A 17,342-nucleotide genomic window follows, 5' to 3' on the forward strand; every position below is an offset into this window, starting at 1 on the left:
TATAAGAGTTTTTTAAACTAATATTTGGGCCAGTTTTCATTTATTAAATTCTGACTTTGTGATCTTTATTATTGTTATTTTCCCATTAAAATGTTGTAGATGCCTTTAAGTATTTTGAATATTAATTTCCTACACAGAGACTGAATTAAGAAATACTTTGCATTTAGTTTCTGTCATAACTTTCTCCATTGCTTAAAATTTTATTAAGAACATAGTTGGTAGGAGAAAGTTCCAGTGACACAGCAGGCTCCACCCAGTTTGGAAGATCATCTCAACTGGCAGCATAACGGAGAAGCTGTGTTGAAGGGGGTGTGCTTTCCTCCCAAGAAGGCACTTAGCTGACCATGGGTCAGCCAGTATCTTAGTCCCTCTTTTCCTGGTGCATTTGGAGACACTCTCCAGCAGCCTATTGTGACGGTGTCTGCCACATGTTTCCTTCTGTTTGTACAGAGAAGGTATGGAAGAGGGAAATAGGCCCATATTACCCCTGCTTGTGGACTACTAAGAAAGTTTCTAAATTGATTTCTATTTTCATTGTTCCTGTGCTAAGCTTAAATCAGGTCTTAAGCCATTACTTTCTTCAATCTCTCCCAGTGACTTTGCAATACTCTGACAATAAAACCCCATTGTCTTCCCAAGCTCTTCTCTGCCCTAGGAGATCCGATGTGTCTCTGACTTTCTAGTCTCTCCTCTCGCACACTCCTTTTGGTGGCGCTGCCCCCCTGGGCTATCATTGCTGCCTTAGTGCCTTGGCTCTGACAGCCCTCTGCCCGAGTCTCTCTCCTCTCAGCTAATGTTGGTGCATATTTCCCACCATTATTGTCTGTCTTCCATTGAGAAGCTTTTGAACATTTCCATTCAAAAAGCCCTCTGTCCTTCCTGCCTCCCACACCTACTTCCTGCTGGCCCAATTACTGACATGGTCACCAAGTTTGAGTAGCAGATGTAGGATTATGTGTGTAAGTTTGTAGATATTGTATGAGTATGCATATGTGTGAATGTGTGTACTGTGTATGTACATGGTAGATAAGAGTATGTTGCATGCATGAGTGTGATGTATGTAAGTATGTTGTATGTATGTTTCATATGTATGTATAGTGTTTAGATGAGCATGTGTATGTTGTATATGATTTTGTGTGTGGTATATGAAAATATAATGTATGGTGTGTGTGAGCATGTGTGTGTTGTGTGTATGTGATGTATGAAAGTATGTTGTATGTGGTTTTGTGTGTATATTACAACATGTGAGTGAACATGTATATGTTGTTTGTGAGTATGTAATATATATATATATATGTATAGTGTATGTGTGCTTATATGTGTGTTATATTGTGTTTTGTGTATGTGTGTGTGTGGTATATGTGTATATGTGCATGCTGCTGTATGTGGTTTTTTATGTGTGTGTTTTGTGTGCATATGATTTGTGTTTAGTATGTGTTGTGCGAGTGTGGCTTTTTGGTGTGTATATTGTGTGTTTGTGTGTATGTTGTATGTGTTGTGAATATGTGTGTATGTGTGGTATACATTCTAAAAGTGGAGTAGGGTGATCCAGGATGACATCACAGTGCATGGGTGTTTTTGTTGTTGTTTTTTAAAAACCTGGTGTGTAGTGTAGATGATAAACCAGAAGGCCATCTGGCTTGTACTCACAATTACTGTTTATGCCTGTCCTCAGGACCCACTTTCTGAGTATCACCTGCTTGTCCTCCACCCACACACACTGTACAGAGCTGTCTCCCAATGATACCTCTTAAGACTGTCCCTATGCCAGCAATCAACAACATGGAGGCCTTCTCTTTATACCCAGCACTGTGTCTTTCTTGGGCCATCTTGCTTGAGAAGTAAACAGCTTTTGTTCTCTGTGATAGCTGAACCTTAATGTTCGTATAGAATATGTATCATATAACTAGTCCAAGATAGCATAACAACTCTACTTTTTTAATCATTATTTTAGAAAATTATGCTCCTGGTTCTGTTGAGAACAATTCACTCTTTCAGCCAGGAATGATGCAATTGGTGAAGGCTATTAGCATTGTCTACAAATTATCGGAAAAGAAATTTCAACTGTTAAAATTAGAAAAAAATCTTGATAAATGAATGAAATCAATTTTAAAATTGATCAAAGTTAGACTTATAGCCGGCCCCAAGCTCACTATCGTGAATTGTGCCTGGAGGTTTCTATTCTTGTTTCCGTCTTGTGCAGCTTGCAGATGAGTGAGGTTCGACTAGATCAAGCATTTAAAAGTCTTTGGTCTTCATCAGGCCTCAGCTTGGTTTTTAAGTCAAATACAAGTTTTGGACGCATCTGTCACAAATTTCTGCAAGCCTGCTTTGTTCAAGGTTCCTTCCTAAGCCCTGGTGAGTACATAGCCCTGGTCTTCAAGCTGCTTGAACAGGACTTTAATAAGACCAGCAGTTTCAAAAGTCAACCTACATTTCTAGATGAGGAATTTAATAATTGAACTGTAGTCATTGCTAACAGAATAAGCTTGTATAAAATAGTTGAGGAGTCAAAGCCAGTTTGCCTTCATTACAGGTCAAAAGTTTATGAAAGGTTTATATCTGGATGTGGCTGCTGCAGAGACTGGAACACCACATTCTCCACAAATGGGAATGGACTCGCATGGCATTTGTACAAAATATGAAAAAGAAATCATTTTCATCTTGGCAAAACACTTTGATCATTGTGTATTTAATGAGGTTTCCACTTAAGAACAACAATCATCAGTCTCTAAAATGCTTCATACTTCTCTGGACAGAAGACAGGCTAGCACAAGACATTCATCTTCACTAGTCTTTGGAAATATCCAGAGTAATTGACTAGCTCGGTCTTCTGTGATGGCCTGGTGACCACTAACTGTGACTATTTGCATAATAGTCAACTCTTCACTTCTGTAGTGATAACTGTTTGGATCTGATTAAAATTAAGACTGTTTTAGTTCTCTTGACTTTTCCAGAAGTTGCAAAAATTGAGATTTGCTGTTCTGCTTTAACCAAACAAATGCACACATGGGGATAACAATATGCTGAGTTTATGCAGATTTTACAGCACGGATCTGAATAAAATGCCCACTAATAGACCCTTAAGGAGTAATAAACACACATGAATTTTCCTTAGTCGCACTCTAAAGTGATTTTAACATACTACTAGACCTTAACAATAATATTTAATTGACAAGATTATGCATTTGTATGGATTGAAAAGGTGGTAGATATCTAATTCCAAATGAATCATAAATTTTACTTTTGCATAACATGTTTTATTAATTTCTTTATGGCTGGGATATTCTATTTCCCTCCTGGTGAGATTTTCTTAAAACATAGTAAGGAAACTTAAGCACATTTAATTAACATTTATCATCTTTTTTAGAAAGTGATCTGACTTATGTCCTCATAAATATTCTTGATTTTTTTTTCTGGTGTATGCACCATGGAAAGACCATGGAGCAATACTTAATAGATTTTTTTGGCCATAATTTGATTTTCTCCTTAAGCAAATCCTTCCTTGCTTAGCTGACATTATTTCAAAGCAGTCTGACAGACAGGAGGACCTATACTTTGTGATGAGATGAGGGCCATGGACATCTTTATATTTCTAGTGCCAGGCTACCAGCCATCCAGTGATAGACTGGGATATATATATATATTTGAAGAGCTGAATTAATTGTGTCAAGCTCTTCATGTTTGTGGAACGAGAAACAAGGGACAAGTGAATAGGAGACAATGATAGAAAGTAAGTCAGTTAGTGTCAAGACCATGTTCTTTCCTCTGAAAAGCTCTGCACCTAGAAAATATACAGACAAGTGAGAACAGCGATAGTCTTCATTATTGGGATCTGGTAGATTAGTAATATGTCAGGCCACTTAAAATATGAATTGGGCCAGGTATACCATATGCAATGGGTATAAAGAGGTATTGGGAAGGATGCATGTCTCCATCAGGACTGGCTTTGCTCTTTGGGGTGTGTCTGGAGAAGTGTTGTAAGTCATGTGCCATTGGCTGACAGCTGCTGTGCTCGTCCTTTCATGGACCCCTTCTCTCCTGATAACCAAGGAGGAAAGCAGAAAGGCCTGGAAGGGGTGTGCATAGTTGTCATGTGGATGATGGAGCAAATTGATTGAGTTTTGCCTATTTTGCTCACTCTTGGCAAAGTTGTGGGGATAATGAGAAGCTGTGGACAAGCTGTGTCTCTTTCATTTCTTCTGTAAATATTTCTTTCACGTTTCATTGCTTAAAGGTGTGATTTGTAAGGAGAAATAACTGCTGTAGCTGCTCTCTTAGGTTAACTTGTTGATGTGGGATGCATAGAATAGTGTGCTGTTTAGTGTGACCTTGACACAAGCCAGGGTCATCTTGGGAGAGGGAAAGACAGTGAGGGATGGACTCCATCAGACTGACCTGTAGGCAAGTCTGTTGGGGCATTTTCTGGATTAATGACTGATGGAGGAGTGCCCAGCTCACTATGGGTGATGCCATCCTGAGAAGGTGGTCCTGACTGGTATAAGAAAGCAGGATGAGTAAGTTGTAAGGAGCAAGCCAGTAAACAGCATCCTCCATGATCTCTACTTCAGTTCTTGCCTCCAGGCTCCTGCTTGAGTTCTTGTCCTGGCATCCCATTGAGGTACTGTGATTGGGAGGAGTAAGCCAAATGAGCCCATTCCTCTCTGGGGTTCCTTTTAGTCATTGTGTTTATCACAGCAACAGAAAAGAGCCAGGACAAATGGTATGCCTGCAATATAAAGTTAGCTCTTTGTTAATTTGCTCACCAAAGAAGAATACGGAAGTAAAAGGACAAGTTTTGTAAACCATCTTCTTCTCAACCATCTTTTTATGCCCTGGCAATGCTGAACCATGTATGGGTAGCCTGTATATGACAGTTCTGTTGAACTTGTTCATATTGGGTTTTATGGTCTAAGTTGATGTGGATGACTGACAAGGTTTCTTTCTCAAGAGAACACCAGATCTCAATACAGATGGTTGTGAGCCACAATGTGGTTGCTGGGAATTGAACTCAGAACCTTTGGAGGAGCAGGCGGTGCTCTTAAACTGCTGAGCCATCTCTCCAGCCCAAGTTTTGTAAAGGATGCTGTTCAACTATACTATATTTAGTTGGTTCTACCTTTGGGAGACTCTTCTTGGCCAATTAGTAAGAATTTTGAAAATTTTGGAGGACACTGAATTATATTAAAATTAAATAATTAACCATGACAACAGACTATTTTGTCTGTTATCATACTGGCACCCAAGAAAGATGAGAAGATGAGGAGAAAGGGAAGAGAGAGTAGATGAAAAGGAGAGGGAGCCAGAAGGAAAGAGATGGTGAGATAAAACCCTCCTAACAACAGACAGTAACCAAGCATCATTTTGTGGGTGGACTACATCATCCACCCAGTGTGCATGCGTGGACTGTTGGTGGGATTCTGGGTGCAAATTCTCTAGGAGAGGTGTGTTCCAGACCTGTTCTTGCTGGGATTTCCCTTTGATTATTCTCCAACTGCAGTAAGCTAGAGATTTGCTAGATAAGGCAAGCAAATACAAGCAAAGTTACCTGAAGATGTACATTGACACTTTCTTCTGGAACAAAAACACTGCAATCCATAACCCTCTGCAGCTGTAGGCACAATGTTAGCACAATGTGGGAATTCCTGGTCTTGTTCTGAACCACTGGTCAGTCATTGCACAATGTCTGTTAGGTTCTTATCTCTATGTTGAGAACAATGGAGTGAATTAAAATAAATATGCCAGTGGTTGTTCAGGGTCTTTGCATGTATTTAGAAAGACATGGCTAATTAATTGAAGAGCTTGGTGGATACTTGAAATCGGGGTCAACAGAATTCAGTGTACGGATTTTCTAAGAAAGGGCAGAGCAGAGTCTTCTGGTATTCCACAGCACTTAGCAGAACATTTTCCACTAAAAAAAAAATGTACTACTGAGGCAAGAATATACCCTACCAAATGAGACCTTCTCCTTCAGAATCCTCCAAAATTAACTGTTCAAGCACTATGGTTTGATGTGTACTTTATGACAGAGAGGGGACACCTGTCTGCATTTGAGAGTTCTTCATATAAGTTTCCTGAGCCTTTTATTCATTGTTCGAGATGCTGTGGCTTTTTTACAGTGGTAATAATGCATTATGCAAATGACTCAGGTATTCTTTGTAATGAAAAGTGTGGCAATTCCAGAAACTGACCCTTCACCATCACCGTGTCTGTCTGTGTTCTAGTTCTGCCTCTCTCTCTCTCTCTCTTTCTCTCTCTCTCTCTTTCTCTCTCTCTCTGTCTCTCTCCCATCTTCCTCTTTCTTTCTGTCATGGTGTACACACATTGGAGATTTTCTATCTAACATTTCAAAAAACTTTCTCCAATCAAACCACATCAGGAGTTATATTCTAGAAATAACTCATTAAAAAATAAAACAAAACAAAGCAAACCTCACTTGCCCCGTCTTTAAACTTAGGCACAGACATTAATATGCACATGATTTTTCAATACAAATACTTATCGCATATCACTAAAAAAAAGTGAAATCATCTCCATGAAAAAGAAAATGAGGCCCCCTGAGTGTCACTCTGTTTGCATATTAGCAGGCAGCCAGGTCTCTGCCAAGTTGCTCTCTGACTGACTGCTACAGATGCTCTTTCTCAAGTATTCTGAGTCAGATCTTTAGTGCAAGTCTTCAGGGACAAACAATAGCACCTGTCCCTCACAAGCTATCAGGCAAGAGTTAGCCCATTCATGTATCTTTAATGAAGCTGGGGGCAGATGGCAAGAAATGGCATCGTCAACAACTTAGCACAGGGAAAACAAAGGCATGAGTCTTGACACAGCAATGCTATTTCATGAATTTGGAAGGGAGCAGACCCAAGTGTTTCACACGCATCTGCTGCTGTCTTCCATCCTGAACGATTCAAGGAACACCCTACCAATTAAAATTTCTAGGCATGCAGGCTGTCGGATGGAAGATGTTTTCCCCACCCTCTCTGAAAGGGAAATACATTAGTCAGGGGTTGCAGAAGGGTAGGACAGGGACACAGTTGTGCTTGGGGGTCGTTTGTTCTTCCAGGATGCACTAAGCTTGACCCGTGATGAGATTCTTCTTTCTCATTAACTCACTCGATACCCTGCCAATTAGTGCTTTCTTCCAAAGCAGTAAAAATAATGACGTTTTCATGCTGAGATTTATTTTGGCTACATCAGGCTTTATTCTTTGTACTAATAAAATCATTTTCTTCTCTTTATCTATAGAATAATTAAAGAATATCTCAATATATGCAAGGAAAGTTACAGTTTCAAGAAAGAGAGGTGCTATCTGAAAATTTGATATGTCCACATGACAAGACATGTGGAGACTGGTTGCTCTTTGATGGAGTGTGGGGAATTTGATTAGTTTTATCTTTTAGTAAAATTCTTTGGGAAGTTGCCTTCTCCCACGTGACTACCCTTACCAGCAAGTCACCAAATGGGTGAGTGGGATATGCGAAGGAGGAGAGAAGTCAAGATAGATCAAATTTTTCAGAACGCATAGAACTTTTATGTATTTTCATAATGCTTCATCTGCCCTAGCCACTGACACACAGAGCAGTGACCTTAGTTCTCAGCCTGTAGAAGATGAAGATATTTTGTCTGCTCTGTGGTCTTTGTGTGGTGGCCACCAAGCCCTCTCTCCCAGTCTTTACTCATTACTCAATCCTTCTTTCCATTTTGTTCCCATGTTCAACAGACTATAGTGTACACATGGAGAACCTGCTGGTGAGCAGGCTGTAGAAGATGATAGAAGTATCAACAGGCTTTTTCACTCTTGCTAATCTTTTATGACAATGTTTTCCATACACTGGGCAGATCTGAGTAAGTTGTGGGAATGCCATCGGTCTCCTTGTGCTCTAAAAGTATAAATTCTAGCATCTTCCAATTGAGGGACACGAGATAAAGGCTGTCTATGATCTCACTGCATTGTTTACTACAACTGAGTGAAACTACAGCTTTGTCTAGAAAACTGCCAGTTCTTTCTCATTACAAAGAACTGCATTCCTAATGCCATTTAGATCTGCTTTGTAAAACACAACTTCATGCTTAATATAGCATGGTAATTCATAGTAGAAGCTTTAGCCCTGACAAGCACAAACTTAGATCTTGATCTGACCTTGGATCCTGGACATGCCACTCTTTAGTTGGTAGAGTTATTTAACTTCATCCAGCTTTGGTCTTTCTCATTAAATGAATAGGGCTAAAATTGAGTGCCTCATGGGCTTGTGAGGATTAAATGGGACAGGGTAAACACATCACCTTTTCAAGGGAGACATAAAGGAAACAATGGAAGCTATTAGACAGAATCACCACTTCTCTAATTAAAGCTCTAGGAGGAAATGTCATGTCTGCACTCAGACAGCGTTCTCACCAGTGGATGCCTATCCTGGCTTTAATAAAGGGCTCTCTGCCCCACCACATCATTGCTTTATTTAAAATGAGTGAAAGGCAAGGTGCTGGGTATGTAGCTCACTGGTAGAAGAGCTCTTGCCTGCATGCTCAAAGACCTGGGTTTGATCCCCATCACTTGGAATAAAATGTTAAGGACAATTTTATTTTGTGGAGCTAAATGATCATAGCTAATGGATGCGTTGTAATCAGCGATTGGAATTAGTGATAGTAAATATCAAGAGCAAATGAATGCTGGGTAACAGTGAGAGAGCAGAGGAAACTTCATTTAAGATTTGACAGTGCTCACATCATCCAAACTCAAAAAATGTTTTCAAGAATATGGTCCTGACATGCAGAATTACTATCAGCTGGAGACCTCTGGGTCCCTTGGCTAAAACCAATCTCTCTTTTTACGACTACTGAAGTCACCATGTAATAACAAACATACTGTGTTGAGTGACTGGCAGTTCTGGCCTCCAGGTTCAGCTGTCAGAGGCTGTGTAACTCTAGGCTTGGATCTAAATGAGCTGGTAATCGGTTTCTTGCATGTCAAATTTGAGGATTGAACTAAAATGGGTCTTCTCAAGGAATGGTCTCTGGGCCAGCAGTGCCAGCTTTATTTAGGAATATCCATGAAATGTCCATGATCCAACTTTGCCTTCAATACAAAAATTCCCCAAGTCCATAAGGGTGGGGCAGAACACTGGCTTAAAGGACCCTCTGGTTTGTTTGGATGCACATCAAAACATTACCACTCTCCAGTAAAATTTGGTTTTAATATTTGGATAATTGGACCTCACCTCATAGCGTTTGACTCGGAAGTGCTGTGTACCCGGACCCAGAGATTTTGCTCTTTGAAAATGCTGCTGATGCTGTTGGCCAGACACTGTGTTTGACAGCTACTAGCCTAGATCTTCTCTGTGCTCCAGTCCAGCTCTGGGTCCGTCAGCACTTCTGCTCTCACGTGTCTCTATGCCTCCTCTTTCCTTAAACAGCCTCTGGGTAATAGTTACCAGTGAGGACTTTGTTTTTTTAAACTTCTTAATTTGTAGAGTATGATAGAAAGGAAAGGTCCCAAATTCTTACAGAATGAGTTAATAGGAAACACCTATACTTTTGTTATTTAGTGTTAAAACCAACCCCAGGGACTGGAGAGATGGTTCAGTACAGGGTATTTGTTGTGCACATCTGAGGATCTGAGTTAGAATTCCCAGAGCTTACATAAAGCTGGGTGTGGTAGCACACATCTGTCATCCCGGTACTCTTAGAGCGAGCTAGGAGGCAGGGACAGGAGAATCTCTGGAAGCCTTCAGGCCCGCTAGCCTGGCATTTGCAGTGATCAACGACAAAGATGCTCTTAATCAAGGTGAAAGTTGAGGACTAGCACCCGTTTGTCCTCTGACCAACATAGGTGCGCTTATCTAGACACACAGCATTCACACACATGAACATACACGTTCACACTGTAGACACCATAAAAAACACATTATATGCATAATAAAAATCAAACAACCACTTCCATTTGCTAAACGCTGCAAAAACAGTACCTTCAGATGGGCAATCACAGCCAAGAGCTAAGGCCTGGCTCCTGTCAACTGCTCCTTGTGTTGTCTGCTCCCCGACACGGCTGATGGGAAATTAGGTTTCTTTCTAAGATGCTAACTAATAAGGAGCAGTAGAGACCCATATATCTCATCTTCAGACAGTTTTTGTAATTCCACCTCTTCTTTTTTTCCAAACTTTCTTCTTCCTAGAAACTTGGGACTGGATTACACTCGTCAAGGCATATTGTCTGCTAAATGCATGAGGAGCCTCTGCTCTCTCAAACGAGTGACTCCATGAGCGCAGATTTTCCTTCTTGAAGTAGAGTTAGATCCACTCTTTTCTGTTTATCCATAACTTGATAATTTTCTGTTATCAAGTATACAGAAAACTAAAGAGCCAATGTTGACTATAATACCGTATCAGTGTTATGTTAATGAGCGTGCTGTTTTGGCTTTGGTTGTCTGTTGTATCCTCACAATGACTGTGGAAAGTGTCTCGTCTGTGTTCACAGCTTTGACAGATAGAGTCAGGAGAGTTAAGACTTTCAAGACCACACAGCTCAGAAAATATAGGACTTGGACTTGGGCTTTTTCCCTAACAAAGACAGTGTACGTTCTCAACAAATTTATGCTGTGTAAATGAAGGAAAGGCATCGCGCTATCTTCTTTTAAGAGTACTTTTGTCAATTCTTTTAAAACAATGCAATTTTGTCATGTTCACCCTGCTCTTCTGCTCTTCCCTCAGTTCCTCCCAGATCTATCCCCACCTCTCTATACCTCTGTATGTCCTCTTTTTTATTTTATTTATATGAACATTTTGCCTAAACATATGTATGTGTACCATAACATGCCTTGTATGCACTGAGATTAGGAGAGGGCATCAGGTCCCCTGGAACTGTGCTAACAGATGTTTGCAGGACTCCACGTGGGTGTTAGGAACCAAACTCTGTCTTCCATGAGAGCAGAAAGTGCCCTTAATATCTGGATCATCTCCACAGCACCTCCTGCACCCCATCACTTTAAAAGGAACTCATCTAGTACAATTTAGACTGCCCATATTCTTCCTCCTGAGTGTGAGGCCATCACCTGAAGTGTGATCAATCTATGGAGGCCACATCCTTAAAGAAAACTGACTCTTGTGCCCCAGAAGCCATCAGCCGTCCATAACTCCTCAGAGGTAGAGGCTCACGAACTTCCCCTTCTGTGCTGGAATGTTGCCGGCTTCATCGTGTGCATGCAGCCACTTCTGCTGTGAGCTCGTGAGCACAGCCATCCTGTCACATCCTGAGCACACTATCTTGCTGACCCCAACTTCTTAGACTCTTTCTGCTCCCTCTTCTGTGATGTTCTCTGAGCCTTGGAGAGGTGAATGATATAGATGCCCATTTGTGTCACTCCACTGGCACTAGCTTCTTAATGGTAGATTTTTAGTAATCAGAGAACCATAAGGTTGGAATGACTCCATATGTTTATAAACATACACACACACACACCTGCTTATGTAGAAGTATTCAGAAACTCTAGGGCAAAGGCAGGTGCTGCCCCATCTTAGAGACATTTTTGATAAGCTTATCAGAAAATTCATCTTTATACAATGCTTTACTAAAAGCTTTACATTCTTCTTGAGACTAGTTCTCTCCCTGTAACTGCTCTGTCTTTCATACATGACACATGACATGTTATTCTCTCTCTCTCTCTCTCTCTCTCTCTCTCTCTCTCTCTCTCTCCTTCCTCTCTCCCCCCTCCTTCTCTCCCTCAACCTGAGTAGGGGTGATTTCTTCAACTGCTTCTCACTTCCCTAATACACAATAGCAGCTTATTACATTGATGGGTAAAGAAGAAGGAAGAAAAGAGAAACATGTTGCCTCATTTTTAGGGTAAAACATCTGCATGGTGCTCTAGGCACATGTTAGGACCACATTTCTGGAGGACCATGAAAGGGTGCCCTATGCAGCTGACACTCATAAAGACATTGTGTTCTGTTTTCTGACATGGAACATGCCACTTTCATCTTGGACATCACGCAGAGTCACAGGAAATGGGTCGAACAGCAAACCTGGTGCTTTTCTTTCAGGCTAAAGGTGAGACATGGGCACCAGGGGCTCAGCACCAGTTTGAGTAGGCTAAGTGTGTTCTCCCATGGACAAAGCTTGGGCTTAGCTCAGCTAAAACAGAAGAAACAGCTGCTCAAAGCTACTTTCTGTCACGCCCCGCTGGCAAGGTAGTAATTGCACAAAGACCTTTTTATTATAAGTTGATTTTCCTGAGAAATGAATTCAGAAAAATACTGTAAAGTGTTTATTTTTTTCCTTGCCCTTTATTAACCCACATCTTGGGGTATTCCCCAGAGAAAGACTGTTGGCGAATGAAACCTCTCAGACCTGCACAGACGCATGTGCACGATGTCCCTGGCTGGGAATGGCCAGGGCCAGGGGAAGGCAAGCTGGTACTGTTTAGACAGGAGCATTGCTCATATATGGTATTTTGCCTAAAGAAGAGATTTAGGAATTTAGGCCGAGGAACCATTTGGGTGTATAGAATTGCTGGCATTTCTATCTTAAATAGTATATAATGTAGCCATTCCTGCTTTTAAAAAGCCATAGATTTGTCTAAACCAAAAGACTGTGCCTTTTGGCACATTTCTGTTCTGATCTTTCAATGAGGAAAGTTCCATAGCTCAGCCTGTGGACTCAGACCCTAAAGCCAGGACAAAGCCTTCCCGCTCCGCCGTGCTGGAACCAGGGCAGCATGCTAGAGTGAAGAAGGGAGCTAGGAGATTAAAATGTGGTTTCCAGGAGCATGATTCTGTCATAGCTCTGATTTCCTTTATATGGAGTACAAATACTGATGGAGAGTGAATATTTCTCTCTTTCGCATTTTTGTGGTCTTTGATACGTTTATTGAGGTCAAATGAAATCTGATATAGTAGGATTTATTATGAGTTGCTCAGTGGATACAACTCCATAATTACTGAGCTACATGGCAGTGCATAAAGCTGACAAGCAATTTATATGTTGCATCGAGGTGTGTATGGCAAAGGATATTAGTTTAATTGGGCGCCAAGATATAGTAGCCTTAAATCTGAAGCTCCGTGTGTTTAATATAATGCAGCGAGGCTTTGGAAGAAGCTTCTCAACGAGGGAGACACAGCTTCTGGAATATATAACAATTAGATGTTACTTTCTGGACCAGGACACTGAATACTTTTTCACGATGACGCTTAGAATGCAAAGCCTCTCACTCACAGGGTGAGAGAAAGGAACATTTAGTTTTCTGTTCTTTCTTCAAGAAAAAGGGTGAGAAAAACAAGTCAAGAGCCATTAACCACCTAGTGGAAGCAGGGGTGTGGTCGGGCTATGGTGAGTCCATGGCATGGATGTCCTGATGGCAACTAAGGAGAGGCCTTAGGTGAAGTTTGCCTGTATTTTCTCAAATTCAGATCTGGAAGGGGTTAGAGGCGGGTGGCCGTGCAGGCACCAGAGCACCTCCAGCAGTGGAAAACAAATGCTTCTTGGCGACATGTGCTCGCTGTCTGATCGCAGGCTCTCTTCTGTTTAGCAGGTTCAGGGACACATGCCTCCGCTCATGATCCCAGTTTTTCCACATGACCAGCGGACCCTGGCAGCAGCTGCTGCCGCCCAACAGGGATTCCTCTTCCCCCCTGGAATAACATACAAGCCAGGTAAGTGGAGAGCTGCGGCACAGTTTTGGAAATGCTCGGGCCCACATGTTTTTACTCAGTAGTCACAACAAACACAGGCGCAGACAAGGGAGCTATGGATAAAAACACACACAAAACAGCCTATTTTAAAGTAAAACCAGGGCTCGGGAGGCGGGACATTGTAAGAACTAATTCTTGCTAAACTAAAGTCTCTAGAACTTTGACTTTCTTTGCTCACGTTTGAGTTTGTTCTGAACTTACAGATGAAGTCCTGAGCTGCTCTTGCCTCTCTCTTGTACATACACCTTTACTGTTAGCTGTGTCTTCGGTTGTTCACGGATCTTTTCTTTCTCCCTTGAGCTTCCACACACTGGAAAACTAGTCACATACAGTAGAAAATGCTGCTGTTATTTTTTTGTAAGATTTCTCTCAGAATAAAAAAAAAAAAGTTAAAATTGCTGATTTAATTAGCTCACCACTAATAGTAAAGTTCTTTTTCATTTTGGTCTAAATAATGAAGCATTCAGTAATATTCTTCATTCATCCTTGAACCTCAAAAAAAAAAAAGCAGGTCACATAACCTTGTAGTGAAATATGCTTTGACATGATTTAGCAAATGTTATGATTTTTCTTTTTTCCTCTGAGTTTACTGGACTCCTGGGGAATTCAATTAGGGGCATAATGGTTTGAAGCTCTTTCAGAGCCTCCTTGTAAACATGGCTTTAAATGTTTAAAGATAGGTTGCCAAAGGAATCCAATGTAAGAAAATAGCCAAGTACACAGAAGCCAACCTCAGTTTCATTTGTGCGTTCTTTGTAAGTGACCCCAGCTCAGAAGTAGTGACCTTGTTCGGCTCATTAATAATTTCTGTGTCAAGTTCTTTTTAACACATTAACCTGACTATATGAACCACCTAGTCAGGGTATAGCCAATCTGAGGGCAGCAGTTTCTTTGCATATGTGGCTTCAAATGTGAACAAAGGCATTTAAATATGCCTGAGCCACAGATATAAACCTCCTCGCAGAGATGCTACAGGAGCAGATGGAACAACCCAGAAGCTCCGCCCATGACCGCCTCACTTGTGTTTGGTAGCGAACTCCCTTCCCTGTGAGGAAGGCATCTGGGGAGGGTCAGCTGATCCAAGGTATACCTGTGCTGAGGGACTGCTCCATCTAAGGGCTGACAAAAAAAAAAAAAAAAAAAAAAAAAAACTTCAAACACAAAAAGGTCAAGGGTAGGCTTTGGAAATGATAGGTGTACAATGATGTTGAAAAGTTCTGGCTTTTAAAACACATTGTATTCATTTTTTCATCATTAAATCTGTGCAGATATTCTAAAATCTGAAGTACTGCTGGTTTCCACATTTTAGGTTAGGAGTTTTGGTCCTGTATTCCCATAAGGTTTTTCAAAACCTGAGTAGAAGAAATTATGTCAATCAAATTATTAAACATTCGATTTCCTACAATGGAATTCTCACAGCAAGTTACCTTTCCCTATAAAGTTGGCCTCCGCATTCAGTATAAGAGAGCACATGTCCATCGGCTCTGAGTTAGTTCTTTATGGCAACTTCATTTCGACATTGATGTAAACTGAGTTTATTGTTTCATCTTGATTTAGAGCTGGCATCCCTGACCCAGTTTGGGGGAAGCCTCTCAGTATTTTTTTGAAACCAACAGACATTATCTGTTGGTTTAATATTCTTACCGCTAATATTCTCTGCACCTCCAGACCACACATGAGCCTTGTTCTTTGCTATTGTAGACATCTTACTGTATGGTACTTAATTTGATTATAGCAATGGCGTCATTTCTCAGGGGTTAGATATGGCTATGTGTTCATTGAATTAAGGTTGTTTCTCTCCCACAGGTGTTGTTGAGGCTGTACCATGTAAGAGAGAAGTTATGGATGGGAACAATTTGGTACAGGACTCAGTGACTTTTCAGTAAACTCAGAGATGTGTACTTGGATAGCAAAGATGTGCTTGGTTAGGCTGGCTAACCCTGTTGAGAGCAGCACAGTGGGGTCAGGTTTGTAGGAAGAGTCTTAATCACAGGCAAGCTGCTATCTCAAGGTATTTTCTATTAACCTAAATCTTTTATCAAATAATTTATGCAGAATTTTAAGTTCTTTAATATTTTGGTTAATCTAAACTTTATTATAAATACAAGCTATGTTTGAAATGGATTAAACACTGTTAAGCTGCGAGTAGAGAATTTACAGGTTTGGTCATGACAGGAGTTGGGGAGATCACTGTTGGACTGGAATCTGGACAAGCAAACCTTCCGCCCCAAACTGGATCCCGATCTGATTGACTTGGAATGTATATGAGCAACTATAAGATTTGGAAACAGTGGCATTCATTCCTATCTGGGCCCCAAAGTGAGAAGAGGAACAAGTGCTTCCTTGTCTTTATAAAATGGAACATAAAAGCCTTTCTTTTTGCTTCTTCCATCTCTCCCTCCTGGAACTGCAATATTTTCCTGGTGTTTTGAGCTCAGGAAACTGATTCACCGGATTGAACAACTGTCTTGATTGCCAGAAGCAAGGACCATTGTGGGTTGTCTCTCTCTGCTCGTTGAAATTGGCCAAATGTTAGATCCTATGTTAGAGTAGTGTCACGGACACATTTAGGGCTCTCAGCCTTCGCTCCCCTCCAGGCGATCTGACTGTATCTCTGGAAGTTGTAGGGTGCCAGCTATGGTGCCCACCACATGAGATCTTCCATCTCCAAGTAGTTGAGAAAGCTTGCTGCCAGGATACGGTATAGGAAGCATCTTCAGGGGGCATCTCTCAGACTGGCATTTATAGAAGTAGCTTTAATACGTTCTAATCCCTCAAATTTATTCTTATTTGGTCCTATAATTAGAGACATATTTCAGATAGGGATTCACTGCAGCCCAGAACGTTAAGTTGCTCTGCTTGCTCTCATTTGTGAGCCCTAAATGCAACAATCAGAGAGACAGTAACCACATTTGAGCATGGATGCCTGAAATCAAAGGAGAAAACCCCTTCACAGCCTGAAAAATAAAACCATGTCCAACCTGCTTTGTATTCCAAGGATGAGGCAGTTGACCACTGTCTTATGTAGTTGGGATTTTAAAGCCATTATGTGCCTGGACCCTGCAGGTACTCCTTGTTCTATGCTGTAGCTAAGGCTTATTGTATGGCTGCTGTGCAAGAAAAAGTCATACACAAAATATAGAAATTGGATATCCACATGTTTTGCAAGTGGGCATCCAGTTTTTCTCACACAGTTTGTTGAAAAAAACCACCCTCTTCCTTTTAATGGTTGTGACACCTTCTCAAAAATAAATTGAATGTATGTGTGAGGGTTTATGTTTGGCTGTTCACTCTGCTGTGCTGGCCAGCTTGTTTCTGTGTCAGTACAGTCCTGTAACTTTGTAGTCAGTGTTCAGGTGGTGCTACTCCTCTGCCTTTATTCATCTTTTTAAAGATTGTTGCAGTTTTGAGGGACTCTTGAAATTAGGTATGAGCTTCAAAACTGCTCTTTTCTATTTTGTGTAAGGGGTTATTGATAAGGATTGCCTTGAATTTGTAGATTTCTTTGAATAGTCTTAACATCATAATAATGTTGTCTTCTTGTCAATACAGATACTTCTTTCTGTGTATGTCTGTCTCCACTTCTTTCATTAAAAATATCCACTGACAAATGAAGATTGTACGTATTTATGGTGTCCCCCATGGTGTATGTTTTGATACAT

General features: G+C 40.9%; 1 protein-coding gene across 6 annotated transcripts in view; it reads left to right on the forward strand.

Annotated features, from left to right (window-relative positions):
• Window positions 1-17,342, forward strand: part of Sox6 (SRY-box transcription factor 6) — a 557,476-nt gene that overhangs the window by 422,231 nt on the left and 117,903 nt on the right. For 3 of the 6 annotated variants that reach the window (XM_057777769.1, XM_057777768.1, XM_057777770.1), the window contains one exon: window positions 13,518-13,641. In XM_057777769.1, coding sequence (XP_057633752.1) covers window positions 13,518-13,641 — 124 coding nt within the window. Of the gene's footprint in view, window positions 1-12,022; window positions 12,041-13,517; window positions 13,642-17,342 lie in introns of those variants that run through there. The other 3 variants (XM_057777773.1, XM_057777771.1, XM_057777772.1) reach the window with 2 other exon arrangements.

Source organism: Chionomys nivalis, chromosome 8, assembly GCF_950005125.1.
Source record: "Chionomys nivalis chromosome 8, mChiNiv1.1, whole genome shotgun sequence".
Classification (NCBI taxonomy): Eukaryota; Metazoa; Chordata; class Mammalia; order Rodentia; family Cricetidae; genus Chionomys; species Chionomys nivalis.